Source organism: Schistocerca americana, chromosome X, assembly GCF_021461395.2.
Source record: "Schistocerca americana isolate TAMUIC-IGC-003095 chromosome X, iqSchAmer2.1, whole genome shotgun sequence".
Lineage (NCBI taxonomy): Eukaryota > Metazoa > Arthropoda > Insecta > Orthoptera > Acrididae > Schistocerca > Schistocerca americana.
In genome coordinates, this window is record NC_060130.1 from 993,163,397 (window position 1) to 993,177,490 (window position 14,094).

The window sequence follows — 14,094 nt, forward strand, 5'->3', positions numbered from 1 at the left end:
GCATTCGCCTGGAGCGATTTAGGGAAATCACGGAAAACCTGGACACGGGATTGAACCGTCATCCTCCCGAATGCGAGTCCAGTGTCTAACCACTGCGCCACCTCACTCGGTAGACTCAAGAAGACCAAGAGACTGAAATCTGCAGAAGTGAGAGAGGGGTGAATGTGCGAAGGTGTGAGAGTTGCCTCACCTAGAAAGTGCCTGCAGATTGTTTGCTGATCATCCATCATTTTGCAATTAGGGAAAAGTTTCATTCAATTTGTTTGTAATCAAGGATTATTTACTTATATCCAGTTTTAACTCTTATGTAACTGGCTGTAACAGTATCAGAAGCAGGGAACTATCACATCACAGTAGTTGACAAGACACTCCCCCCAACCTTCATATAAGGTATAAATTTTACAATCTCACAGTTTTGTAACTGTAAATAGTAGCAAAGTTTAGTGATCCAGAAATATTGTGTGTGCTTTGTATCTTTGCTGTAGTAGTACATATCCTGTCTGAAACTGACAAGCATTTGCAACACTATTCCTGGAATCCATTATTTGTCACCTTGCAGATGTATACCTGTTGTCAAAATAGACCACATGTATCACTAACAAGGAAACATTCCCAACTTTACTTCATATTTTAGGGAGAAAAGAAGCACACTTGCAAGGTGTCAGCTCCAGGAATTGCTCCTATGCCAAAAATTCGGACCATAATTCTTATAGTACGCAATTATGACCTTCTAAAAGTGTAGCTTTTGAACTTTCACATGCACTGCCCCACTGCAACTGCCTAATGGCCGAGCGCGAAGTACTGTACAGTGCAGAGGTTTGTAAAATACTGTTCTGACGTTGGTAACATGCTTGTTCTCCATGTAGAAGTGCATTGTTTCTCACCTTTAGCTGGTGCCCGAGATCTCTTTGCTTCAAATATTTTTATGTTGCCATTCACAAATGTAGTAGTAAATGAATGAAATGAATTAGTGTGTCATTAAAGAAGCAGGATAGACTATCACTGTTGCGCATTATTTTCTTTGGATTTTAAGCCTGGTTCTGTTAAAGTGAAGTACATTTTCAGAAGAGGCACTATTCTTAAATACGATTGTCATGATTAAATTGTGAAACAAATATCATTCAATTCATAATAATTCTTCAGTTGTTTAGCTTTATACATTCTGATTTTGAGGTGTGTATATAGCTACAGTATATCAAGCCAAGAATACTGTTAAAATAATATTGGGCGTATATGTGCAAGAGGTTGAAATTACGTACTATTTTTCATGTAGAACAACATGTTCTTGAACAAGATTTTAAAAAAACCACACTGGGCAGCTGGGTCCACCTGCCCTCTCCTCTTCCCTTATCTTCAACATACCATGACTAGTAGGGCTCTCTGGTTGTCACTCCACTGTACAGTACTTCGCACTCGGGCATTAGGCGGCTGTAGTGGGATGGGGCAAGTGACAACTAGTGCACGCAAAAGTTTAAAAGCAACACAGAGTGAAAACAAAAATGCTGGTAGGCAATGCATCACATCAGATACAATTTAAATTCCAAGGTAGGTGTTGCTCCACATTTTAATATCAGTTTATACTTAAAGAGTACTTGCATAATTCATAGTTTTTATGATCTGCAGTGGCATGTCTAAGCAAACACTCAACAGCATTCAACAGGAGTCTACACTATTTATGACACTCAATGCTATGAATTACACATACTTAAATATCTGGCAAATATAGTAGGAAATTTAGCATTTTCTACAGCATTGTTTTTTCAGGACCACAACATCTGAGTGAAGTATAAGTGAAATACAACAGAACTAATTTTCTGATCAGACACTCAATGTCTAGAGCACACAATAGTTTTGAAATCGTGCAGAGATTGGCCATTGTCTCTAGCAGAAAACTGCAACAGCCACACGGGTTTAGAATCAGAATTTTTTTTTTTTTTTTTTTCATTCTATTGACACTACATGGCCCCCATGCTGCAGTTAGGCAAGAAATAAATCATGAGTACCTTTGGCAGGAATGTTCAGAAAACTGCAGTTTAGGTAGAGATCATTGCTTGAATGGCTTAGTTTAGAGAAAACTACCAGAGTGAAACCTGCGATGACACCTTTAACTTTTTACCAATGTTGACAGCAGTTTTTGGTATATTTACTTGCCAGTTTTCCATTTAACTGAAGAACTGCAATTATTCTGGGTTGTGCTGAATATTTCCTGTTTTGTAGTTTAATCTACTGAACTATACTTTTGAGACATATAACTATGGTCATAACCTGATTATTTCTAGAATTTATATTTTTCCTTCTCCACTAATTATTTTGATTTTTCATACAGAAAAAAAGTTGTTCCCGACAATTTAGTTCTCTATTTTTACTTCTGCAGTTTCTCTGTGTAACTACAGCTGCAAATATATGACAATCAACTGTAGAGTGAATCATCTTTACACATCATGTCAAATGAATTACTGTCAAAAGTACATACCTGCCTGCCTAGCACATTTCAACCTCTCTTTGACATAAGGTGCAGCATAATTTATTAATTTTGAGCCTAACTTATTAATTTTGCTATACACACACTAGACAGTTTCGCTCCCAATCTCTCTGAACTGGCCAAAATACCACTGTGAGGTTTTACTAACATTTCAGCACACTTTTTAGTAATGTAATAACAAATATAATGACTGCAGTACTTCATTTCCTGTTAAATCTATCAGACCCCATTTCAAGTATCTTTTTCAATCTCCTCACATTGATCTTTCCCATTATTTTCAGGTATACACATATGTAAATTAATGCATGTCATTTTCACAGCTTTTAACACCCTGTAAAACAAATAATAATACCATTTGCAACTGACAGGTCATTACTTTCCTGATACAACAACAGTACCGAAAATACATATACATATGCAATACACTGAGCAAACGATCTGGTCCAATGTTAAAAAAGTTTATAATTACTATAGCCTACTACTAGCATAGAAAAAGTTTGCACTTCAGTTCTTCCAGAAAACAAAGTAACTGGTGCATCACTTCAGTAAGCAGCTGTTATAAATAGTCTCGCAGTTTTTTAAAATCCCAGGACATGATTTTTATTCAGATAGCAACAGGGCTGGTATAAATATGTTAATCTCTTTACTAAAAGGTGATCCTTATAATAGTACAAAAACAACAACTGCAACAATAACAAGAACAATGACAACATTGTTACACAGCCAGATTTCAAATAAAGGTTTTTGTTTCCTTTTATTGCTACATTAAGTGTTCATGATTCTTGTCATTCCAGTCACTTGAAAGACCTAATTGGTAATGGCCTAGACGTAAAATAACTTTTATGATCAGCACTTTTACCATCTGCTTACAAAATCACCAAGCTGACAAGTTTCCAAGCCAGCTTGGAAAGGGACCTCAAATTTGTGGAAACCATTTAATTCTTGTAACTACTACAAGTAATTTGTACCTCAATCCATATAAACACTAACACACACACACACACACACACACACACACACACACACACACACACACACACACACACACACACACAGCTGCAAAACAAGAAGTCCCTGTCGAGCAATTGTAACTCGAGGCTTTCCAAGTCTTTATTATAACCCTGTTCTTTATTTTTTTTTTTTTTTTTTCACTTATATCTTGATAAAGTTGTACGTGATTGCTCCGAGTCACCACTATTCTTGTTCTTCTTATTCTTCTTACACTTTGTACAGAAAAATTCTTCTGGAATATTTGACTTCTTAATCTTCACACAAGATAGATGCATCCATGTAAGGCACTTTGAACACTCGATCATAGGTCTGCCTGCATAAGGTCTCCTACAGAAGCATGTTATCAGCCCATAGGAGCTTTTGTCTGAAACAAAAGCAGTATTTTCTTTATTAACACTTAATACTATGCAACCAACACAGAAGCTAGCAGAAAGCTTTAATGAAAAGTGTGGCAGTATAGTAATCACTAACTTCTGAGCTTGGGCAATCACCAGTAGAGCAAAATATTGATAACCAATTAATTTTACAGACAAAGACAACAATTAATAAAACTAGCAAAGCTTCATAACAAATCTTACAGCTCTGCAATTCAAATAAAAAAGAATTTAGTTTTAAGAGAATGAAGGCTTTCTTGGAAAATTTCAATTATTGAGTCTTTTGAGGTTATCAGTCTATCGGACAAACAATGCTGTTACTTGGTTGATACCCCAAAATGGTTTCATCAAAATTTAATTTATTTCAGTGTGCCTACAGTTGCTAATTTTTCAACATCACTGCTACAAACATTAGGTGTTCTGTTTAATCTAAATCAAATCTTCATTTCTGCATTTTGATTTGCCTTTGGAGATAGTACTACCGTATTTACTCGAATCTAAGCTGTACTTTTTTTCCAGTTTTTGTAATCCAAAAAACCGTCTGCAGCTTAGAATTGAGTGCAAAGTAAGTGGAAGTTCTGAAAAATGTTGGTAGGTGCTGCCACAACTAACTTTTGGCATCAAATATATGTAGCACTACATAGGCATACTTTGCAGGCACGAAGATAAATACTGGCACCAAAACCTCTGCGTCAAAAGAGAGAGAGAGAGAGAGAGAGAGAGAGAGAGAGAGAGAGAGAGAGAGAGAAGAGTGGGGGGTGGGGTGGGGGCGGTGGGGAGCTTTTTTCTCATGAGTTTCGATCACTGCATTTTCATACTCATACATTATCCAACGAAGTAAATAGAAATTCCATATTGTTCAGCTTCGAATGTAGCAGTCTTTCAAATATTCATTGAAACAAAAATAAATTTCTATGCACAAAAATATCATCAATGCACGAGACTTCAGGATTTATGCACGAGTTGATACTCTGGGGCTCATTAAGATTTCACGTAGCGGCACCAATTGCTTTGTGGAATTTTGTGACGTGAACCATAATCAAGCACTTCCATTATAGTGCCAAATTCAAGAGGGGAGTTATTTCTTTTGTGGAACAAAGTTCTGATTGTGCTGCAGGTCTGCGATATGGGATTGATGAGAACAACGTCAGGCGATGGCGACTGCAGAGAGACAAACTAATTGAATGTTGAAGTAGCAGGAAAGCATTTAGTGGGCCAAAGTGTGGCCGAAATCATGCACTAGAAGTGATTTTAAATGAATTTGTTAAGGAACAGCGTCAGAAATTCCTGCTTGTGAAAGCCGAAATTTTAAAAATTAAGGCACATGAAATTGCTAGAGAGCAAAAAATTGAAAATTTTAAGGCTAGCCGCAGCTGGATTGATCTGTTTATGAAGCACTGGGGTCTTTCACTTCAGAGGCGAACTTCAGATGTACAGAAGCTGCTGAAAAATTATTAAGAAAAGCTTTCGGAATTTCAGCACTTCATAATTAGGCGGCACACAGAAATGCAATACCTTCTTGGTCAGACAGGAAATGCTGACCAAACTCCTGTAATTCTGACATGCTGTCAAATTATACGGATGATGCCAAAGGAAAGAAAGACATAAGTGTTCTTACATCAGGGGGTGAAAAACAGCGGATGTCCGTCATGCTTGCTTGCATAGCAGATGGACATAAATTACCCCCATTCAAGTGAAAGACTTTAGCAAAATCTGAAGTGTTTCCAAAATCTAATTGTATGAACGAACAAAACTAGGTGGTTTTCGGAGGACATGGTGCTGGAATGGATTAGGTGTGTGTGTGGAATCATCGTCCTGGCACAATGCTTGGTTAACGCAGTCTGTTAGTAGTAGATGCGTATGCAGGCCATACAACACCTGCGGTAAAATGAAAATTAGAGAATTCTGCAACCACTTGAAGTCAGTCTGAATAAACCATTTAAGGACAAGCTTAAATGCATGTACACAGACTGGCTTTCGAAAAGCGACAGACAACCGACACCAACAGGACGTGTAAAAAGCGCAAGTTTGTCTGAAGTGTGCCAATGGATTTATGACGCATGGAAGTGTGTTCCAAATCAGACACAGCAACAAGCATTTAAAAAATGTTCGATATCCAATGCACTAGATGGTACGGAGGACGATGCTCTGTATGAAGAAATGAACAACAAAGAATCGAGTTATAGTGATTCAGAATCATGACTGATATTTTAAACATTTCGTATAAGATTTATTACAAACCTAATAAAATTTTGTTTTAAATTTCGCCATTTAATTTCTAAGTTATTTTCATTCTTACTTTATTAGTGTTGCTACTCTGCATTGCACAGGATAGAGAAGCATGGAGAGCTGCATCAAACCAGTCTACAGACTGAAGACAACAACACACACTGCATTTGAAGTCATCACTAAAAATCTGCTACGAAAATCTGACTGGCACGACTGTTTGGGATGTATGTCAATATGGCCAACTCTATGTTCTGAATTTTTTCCTACCTGTGACACGAGATGGTTGCTAATACGAACTTTTATGAATCGTGAATCACATGCAGTATTCTCTTCACCATAAGAATAATACGAATATAAACATTACGCCATGTATTCTTTCGTGTTTGCTGCTATCTCATTTAAATCCTGTCCGCCTAATAAACTATGAAACTAGAGAGAGAGAACAGCAAACGCGAAAGAATATACATATCATATCATGTTTATATTCGTATTATTCTTGTGCAGAGGAGTGATACAGTCAGAAGTGAAGCATGGCAACTGACTTGATTTTTAAATCTAAGATGACTAATTTCTGTGCAGAATGTAATGTACTAAAGAGGCATCAGCAAAGATTTTCAAATGGAAAAAATTTTCGCTAAACTCTCGTTCAGAGCATCATCTATCATACGCAGTCTATTATTTGGTTCTTGTTGATCATTATCAAAAAAAGCAGCAGTGTAACAGCAAATAGCAGTCTCTTGCCATTGTTTGTCTATTGAGACAATTCCTCTCCTTTTTTATTGTAAGCGGCGGTAGCGCACACAAAAGCAAGCCTCGCCGCGGGTGGCAGCAGGTCGTAAACACTCATTATCAGAATGCGACAAACAATGCATGACACAGTACAATAAAGCATTTTCAGCCTAGAGTGACGTAAACACGCATAACAAAGAGAATGGCACTTATCAGATCAAAGCAAAATAAGCAATAGATTCAAACCACATGAAGAAGGAAGGGTACCCGTACAAATATGGACAAAGCGCCTGACACAGAGCAATGGCTACCTGGTAAAGCTCAACTGCTAAGCTTACGACTTAAACCAAACTATTGTTCGACCTAAGTTGTGTCTCATGTTACAATGGACCAACTTTGTTTCGATTTGGAGGTGCGGTCTAAAACTTTTCTCTCCCCTTGAATTTCGAGTCTCAAATTTCAGGTGCGGCGTAGATACGAGATTTTTTTTCCCCCCCTTGATTTCGAGTCTCGTTTTTCATGTGCGGCTTAGATTCGAGTAAATACGGTATTTACTTCATTTCAGCATTCTGTCAGTCAAGTACAAACATCTATTTCTTTTTTAAGTTGCATGACAAACAGCTTTCAAATCCTAACCAGCTGATACATTATAACAGTTAATGGGAAAAAATAATCTATAGGCTAACAAATATGTATACAACGCAATAAGGTATTCATTAAATACTAGAAAAACTGTTTACAGAACACTCCCAAAAGTGCTTAAGTAAGGCTAAATAACGGAAGACAGTGTCTCATAAGGTCTTTAAGTTGCTTATTACACTACACAACAAAAATCAAATAGGTTCACACTCATTAGCCACGCTCGTGGTACAGACAACAGAATGCATATAATAACAAAACATTATGACTAGTGTGGTTCTGTATGCAGGGGTCACAGGATGAGTCATCAGTATTCAGGGATATGACAGGAATGATCATTTGAAGCATGTTTTCCCTGATACACAGTATCGTCAGATCCTTCAACAGATCACTTAGAGGTTGCTTCTAGACCCTTTCAATCATTTTATACACCCTCAAAATAATGTGCTATTTGAATAGTACATTGCACATATTAAAATGTATTGTGTCTCCAAATGGATTTAAAAAGCATTTGGAAAAATCTTAAACAACCTAAACACACTGAGCCCATTTCACTTGATATGAGTGTCATTGATGGTGTGTTGTAGGGTTAGGAAGAATTTTCTGAAAGTAAGCGTTTGCAGTGTTAACCTTACACGGAAGTGAGACAGGAATGATAAACAGTACATACTGGAAGAGAATAGAAGCTTTAGAAACAAGGTGCTACAAAAGAATGCCAAACATTAGATGGGTAGATCAGATAACCAGTGAAGAGGTACTGATCACTGGTGAGAGTTATGGCCCAAGATGACTGAAAAAATGAATAGGTTGATAGGACAGATTAATTGTTAAGTCAGAGAGAGAGAGAGAGAGAGAGAGAGAGAGAGAGAGAGTGAGAGTGAGTGTGTGTGTGTGTGTGTGTGTGTGTGTGTGTGTGTGTGTGTGTGCGCGCGCGCGCGCGCTCACATGTGGGGAGCAGTGGGGGGAGGGGGCGAGGGTGGGGGGGCAAGGGGGTGCGGGGGGGGGGGGGGGGGGCGAGGGGGGGGCGAGGGGGGGAGGAGGTCAAGACTAAAAATGGGCTGCTGAAACATATCACTTAAAGGTCACTTCACAAGCACCTTACAGTTGGCGGTATGACTGATAAATGAGGAATGTGAGGCAATGCATCTTCTGCACTAATTACAGCACAGCAACAGAAGGCAGTTCTGGCTACCACATTGCCAGCTTCTATGTGAACACTGTACATTTCTATGTGACTGCCTGCCTCTATACAGTTGTGAGCAGAGCAACAGAAGCAGGTTATGGCTACCATGTTGTCACCTTCTATGTAAACACTGTATGTTTCTATGAAACTGCCTGCCTCTGTACAGTTGATAGTTGGGCTTTGGAATTATAAAGAACACATGAGTTTTATGACAAAGAAAAATAATTTATTTCTGTTCATGGGCATCCATCAATTTCTGCTGATAAAGTTTTAGAGCATACCTCAAAAAATCTAGGATTTAGTCAAAGAACTGTTACAAGGAAAAGGGTGCTGCTTCAAAACCTGCAGGATTCTGAAGTAAACCGCATGGAAAAAAGCCCCTGTGAAAAAAGTGTATTTTTAAGTATTTCTGGAAAGAAAAACAACAAAGTATTATCTAGCTACAGATCTTTATTTGTTCCAAACTGATGCAGGTCCTCAGCACATTTACAGATATTGAAGCTGCAAAGTATATCCCACATTAGCTAAGTTGCTAAGTCCTTTAGAAGAATGTGTAAACTTTTCTAGGGATGGAAAATATGACTTAAAATTGTGTCAAAGAGCATGGGCTTCTGCTTTAAAAAGATAGACCGATGAAAACTGTTGCTCAAAGAAGCTTTCATGCTGTTGTGGATCATAGTATTTTCTTACATAAAATTGTAGTAAAGGATATACATTCAGTTACATGGTCAGATACAACCTGGGTCAATACTGGGCAGCTGATGAATGCTGGATAGATGATACTGCAAATAGTAGCACTCGTGAGACAATGGTAAGAGGAGCCAGCTTAACTGTCCCTATACAGGTTCTTCAAATGGTTTTGTGCATGATGGACTTAATTTTTCGATCAAGAAAAACCTGTGACAATCATTAGCATATGGACCACCCACAATTTCTGCGGTGATTTAAAAATTTGTTGCTACAGTTTAGTGTCCTGACAATGTTTGTAATAGTAAAACAAAATAAGCCTGTGATGTCTACATATGTTGTAGATGAAGTTGAAAGGAACAGGATCATATGGTAATTAGGCTACCGCCTCATCACTGCTATTTTAACCCAACTGAATTAGTTGGAATGTTTTCAAGGTTTACATTTGAAATAATAATAAATAAGACTGTAACAGAAGTGGAAAAGCTGTCAAGTGAAGGTCTTGCTATTGCAGATACCACCTAATGGAGGAAAAAGTAGACCACGTTGGTACACTTATTACAGAAGCAGTATTATAAATGAAGCACTATTATAAATGACAATGAACAGATGATGATTATTATTATTATTATGGCAATGGTTTTGGTGCCAATTCAGGTGACAGTAATGGAGACCTGGATGGAATTGTGCTACTGACATCATAAATCATTGAGTGCAAATGTATCCAGAAGCAATTCTCTCTCTCTCTCTCTCTCTCTCTCTCTCTCTCTCTCTCTCTCTCTCTCTCTCTGCAACAGAATAGGCTATGCACCTCATTCTTTATTTCATTCTACGATTGCGGATAGCATGTTCTTTGTTACGCTTAGGTTTACATTATTGTATGACTTTTATACACAGCTATTACAGTAACAATTCGGATCAACTTCTTGGTTGTTGGTTATTTCATGGTTTCATATTACACTATCAAACATTTTACTCTGTAGCTGTTTCCCCCATTGTCAGAAACATGTTCTTTTTTATACTTACATATACTTTATTATTCCGTGACTTATATGCACGGTGATTGTAGCCTACATGTGTAAAACATACTTCAGAGCTATCAGCTGTGGGCGTGTGTGGTAGCAGTTTCTGTGACCTCACAATCACAGTGTAGCCACCTACACGCAAGCTCTCATGTGACATGTTTCAGCAGCCCGGGTATAGGGCGGAGAGCTGCAGCAAACCAATCTTAGGACTGGTTACTGTAATAACAGCAGACATACAATATAGAACAAACTCGTGACTAGTTAAACTATGACATAAATGTAACTAAAAATAAAGTTTTAAAAAAGTCTCAGACTTAGTTTTACATGGGATCACGCCAATATGAACTGTCTCATATCATCTAGCAATTTCATCAAAAATGCTCATGACATGAACTAGACTTTATCTTTCTTGAAATGTGGCAAATTCTTCACGAACAAAGGCATTCACAAGTACATGTTAGAAAATAACATGATTTATAATTTGCACAAGTTTTTCTAAACATCTGAGTAAGCAGTTGTCACGTTCCACTAGTCAGTGCAAACACTGCACCACCTATATACGTAAGAAACATGCAGTTTTCAACTACCATGAAACCTTGTTCCTTTGGCACATTATGATTCACTTAATAAATAAAACTATCTTCACAAATTTACCACTATCACTAAAAATGGAATTCGATAAAATTATGTCAACAATTATACTGATACAGGAAATAAATGAAAGCTTGATGTAAAAAGCCCACTATGCATCAAAAGGCACAATACAATATTATAGGTATGCACTGACAATCACATGTGAAAGGAATTGGGCTCTTTAAGGATATTTTTAACAACGCCTTGTTTTACAACAGCTGTAACACCCCCTCCCAATCCCCACTCTTGTTTTAAAACATCTGAACAAGTGAAAATATTGATACAGAAAAGAATTACAGTTGCATCCATTAATAAGACCATGATATATGAAGTGCCAGATGTGTAAGGAGGCTGGTTGCATTCTTTTCAAAGAAACTATTCTGGCATTTGCCTTCACCAATTTAGGGAAACCATGTTGAGATACAAAATTTAAAAACAAATTTAACCAACATTTCCAAATGTACATATTAAAACAATACATAAATAAAAAGGCACTCTACATCATATACATGGGGAATATGATCCATGCACATGAAAATATCTAAAACACCCAACCCACAATCACAAATTAATAGTTATTGTGTACAAATGCGAAGCAGCAGAGTGCAAGTATGTTGTCACTATATCAGCACTATTCATAACAATGCAGTCATAGACCTCAAATTATTTATCACAAGCATAGAAATTTGTGTCAAACTATTTAAGACTGAATGTAAAAGAAAATGTGACCACACTCGACCCTCCTTCCCTGTGACTAGTTTCATTAAAGATAAATTAACTCCGTGACAGTGAATGAACAGTCGGTTTACGACATATGTTCCTACACTCCACCAAAAGTCAAGATCAGCAGAGCTCCTGCACACCCTCAGAGAAAAACACAAACACTGAAATGTTTTTAGCACTGGACTGAATGAATGCTGAATTATGGGACTCAAATGGGTTCAACTTAGAAGACTGCTACCACCATTAACCAAAATATTTGCCAAGTACAGAAATCTGAATCAGTATTCTCCTTCAGAGTAGACCTAACAGTAGTTTGTGGTGGAATGGAAGAACATTGCTCTGTAAACTGCTCGTCTACTGCCACTGAGTACACTGATTATGATGAACCTTGTCACAGGGTAAGGATATGGTTCAAGTAGAAAACACCTGTGCATTAATTTGCCACAACAAATAGTTTCTTTGTAATACAAACAATTATTTTTATTATTTGCTGAAGAAGCAATTATTAGCTCTTTTCATTTTAAAGAACAAAAGTAGCATATTACTCAAAGCTGTAATTTTCTATTTGTAATTAATATAAGAATCTCACTAAAAAATACATTCCACTGATTCCTGTAGCAATTCCCTTCTGCAAATCATACCAAAGTACTGTCTCATGCAAGCCCAAAGCTACCACCACCTCTGCTGTCGTGATATCTGTAAAATGGAGTGTTAAATACGAAGCAATCAAATCTACTTAATTTCATGTACTATCACACTGACAATATTAAATGAAAATTTTCTGGTGAGAAAGATTCAAGAGTATAATAGTTTAGATACACAGTAATTTAACTTCCACTGTAAGTCTCGCATAAAAGTAGATCCAACAGGATTTCAAACGAGTGTTCTGTGGAAATATGAGGCCCTAGAAGCAATTTACTTTTGTTTTTGGATCACAGTGTATGGTGCACCGTTCAACCACTGTCACAGCTATAATCTAACTGTTCTCAATGACTTAGTATGCTGTAACAATTTAGTAAAGTACAGTGGAGTAAGTGGTGTGGTCCAAATAGTCAAAGGATATGGTTGTTGGAGTGTCCAAAGAAGCCCTTGAATGGGGCTAAGACCACTGTGACCAGAAGTGGGTGTAAAGCAACCCTTTTAGTTGGGCTTTTTATGGAGGAACCTAAAGGAGGAGCAAAGAGGGAGGTAGGGCACTGGACCAATAGTGAATGCTGCATGAGAAGAGTGTGGATGGGCCCAGGAGAGCATGGGAACCCTAGAAGGAAGAGCATATAAACTCAGATATGGGGTGAGGGTGATCATAGAAGTCCAGAAAGGGTAATGGCCAATAAAAGTGGGACTCAGATATGCAAATACATGACAGCAGCATGGAGATTAAGCAAGGGCACCTATGTAGGTTACTTATCATCATACAGCCCACAGAGGATAAAGAGTGAATGTTAATCTTAAGTTTCAATGGATTTTTCACTGGAAACTATTTTTTTTTAAATTGAGATCTTTTTTAAAACAGCAAGAAAATTGCAGAAAATAAGCATCTTGGTTATTAATAAACCATTTTTCATAGAAAGTAAAATAAATGAAACTTCAAAGAAGAGGAAAATGAAATCTCAAAATACACAATGCCATGTAACACAAATTTTAGCATTTTCTGTGCCTGAGAGAGAACACTTACAGCAACACAGAAATATTATAAAAAGCAGTGAACACACTAATGCATAACTCTCCTTTGCATTTAACTGAACTATAAAATGTGCATAGAGCACAGGAATCAATGAAACAAACACCATTTGAAGAGAAACCAATGAACTCCTAAAAGAGAGAGACAGAGAGAGAGAGAGAGAGAGAGAGAGAGAGAGAGAGAGAGAGAGAGAGAGAGTTGCTGGTAAGAAGTTATGCTACTCCTTACCCGACAAATGAATTCCTTTCCGCATCCGGTCTTGGGCTGAGGCAGAGCTGGCTGAAATTGGACAGCCAAGCAAAAAATAAATCCCACATTTTTTTATTATCAAGAATATGAAACAGCAATAATGAATTCCTCAGTGTATGTTTAACAATTATGAAGCATTAGCTTACATAATTTGCTTCTTAGATAAAAATTTCAGGATTTGGACTGCCAACAGGTCAAATGGCGAAACAAAGACCAGCACTTACTAACCCTACAGTGGGAGACTGGAAGACAAAGCATGTCACACTTTCAGTAATGTGCCACCACAACAAACTCTGGGAGTGTTGACACAGTTTGAGATTTAATTTGTCCCATGTGCTCCCACTCCATTGCTGGTAGGTGATGGTCTCAGTCTAACTGCAGTATCACTAAAACAACTGGTTTAATTCCTTACACCACATTGCTGCAAATGCCATTACGAGGTACCACTG

General features: G+C 37.5%; 1 protein-coding gene across 3 annotated transcripts in view; it reads right to left on the bottom strand.

Moving 5' to 3' along the window:
* Window positions 1–3,103: 3,103 nt before the first annotated feature.
* Window positions 3,104–14,094, bottom strand: part of LOC124554901 (PHD finger protein 23B-like) — a 41,224-nt gene continuing 30,233 nt past the window's right edge. Inside the window, exons 5-7 of one of the 3 annotated variants that reach the window (XR_006968486.1) lie at window positions 13,625–13,675; window positions 10,361–10,575; window positions 3,726–3,857 (exon numbers count right to left, since the gene is read on the bottom strand). Coding sequence is in view for 2 of the 3 variants with exons in the window: in XM_047128590.1 (XP_046984546.1) it covers window positions 3,631–3,857; window positions 13,625–13,675 (278 nt within the window). In the remaining variant the exon portion in view is untranslated. Of the gene's footprint in view, window positions 3,858–10,360; window positions 10,576–13,624; window positions 13,676–14,094 lie in introns of all 3 variants that reach the window. The other 2 variants (XM_047128590.1, XM_047128591.1) reach the window with 2 other exon arrangements.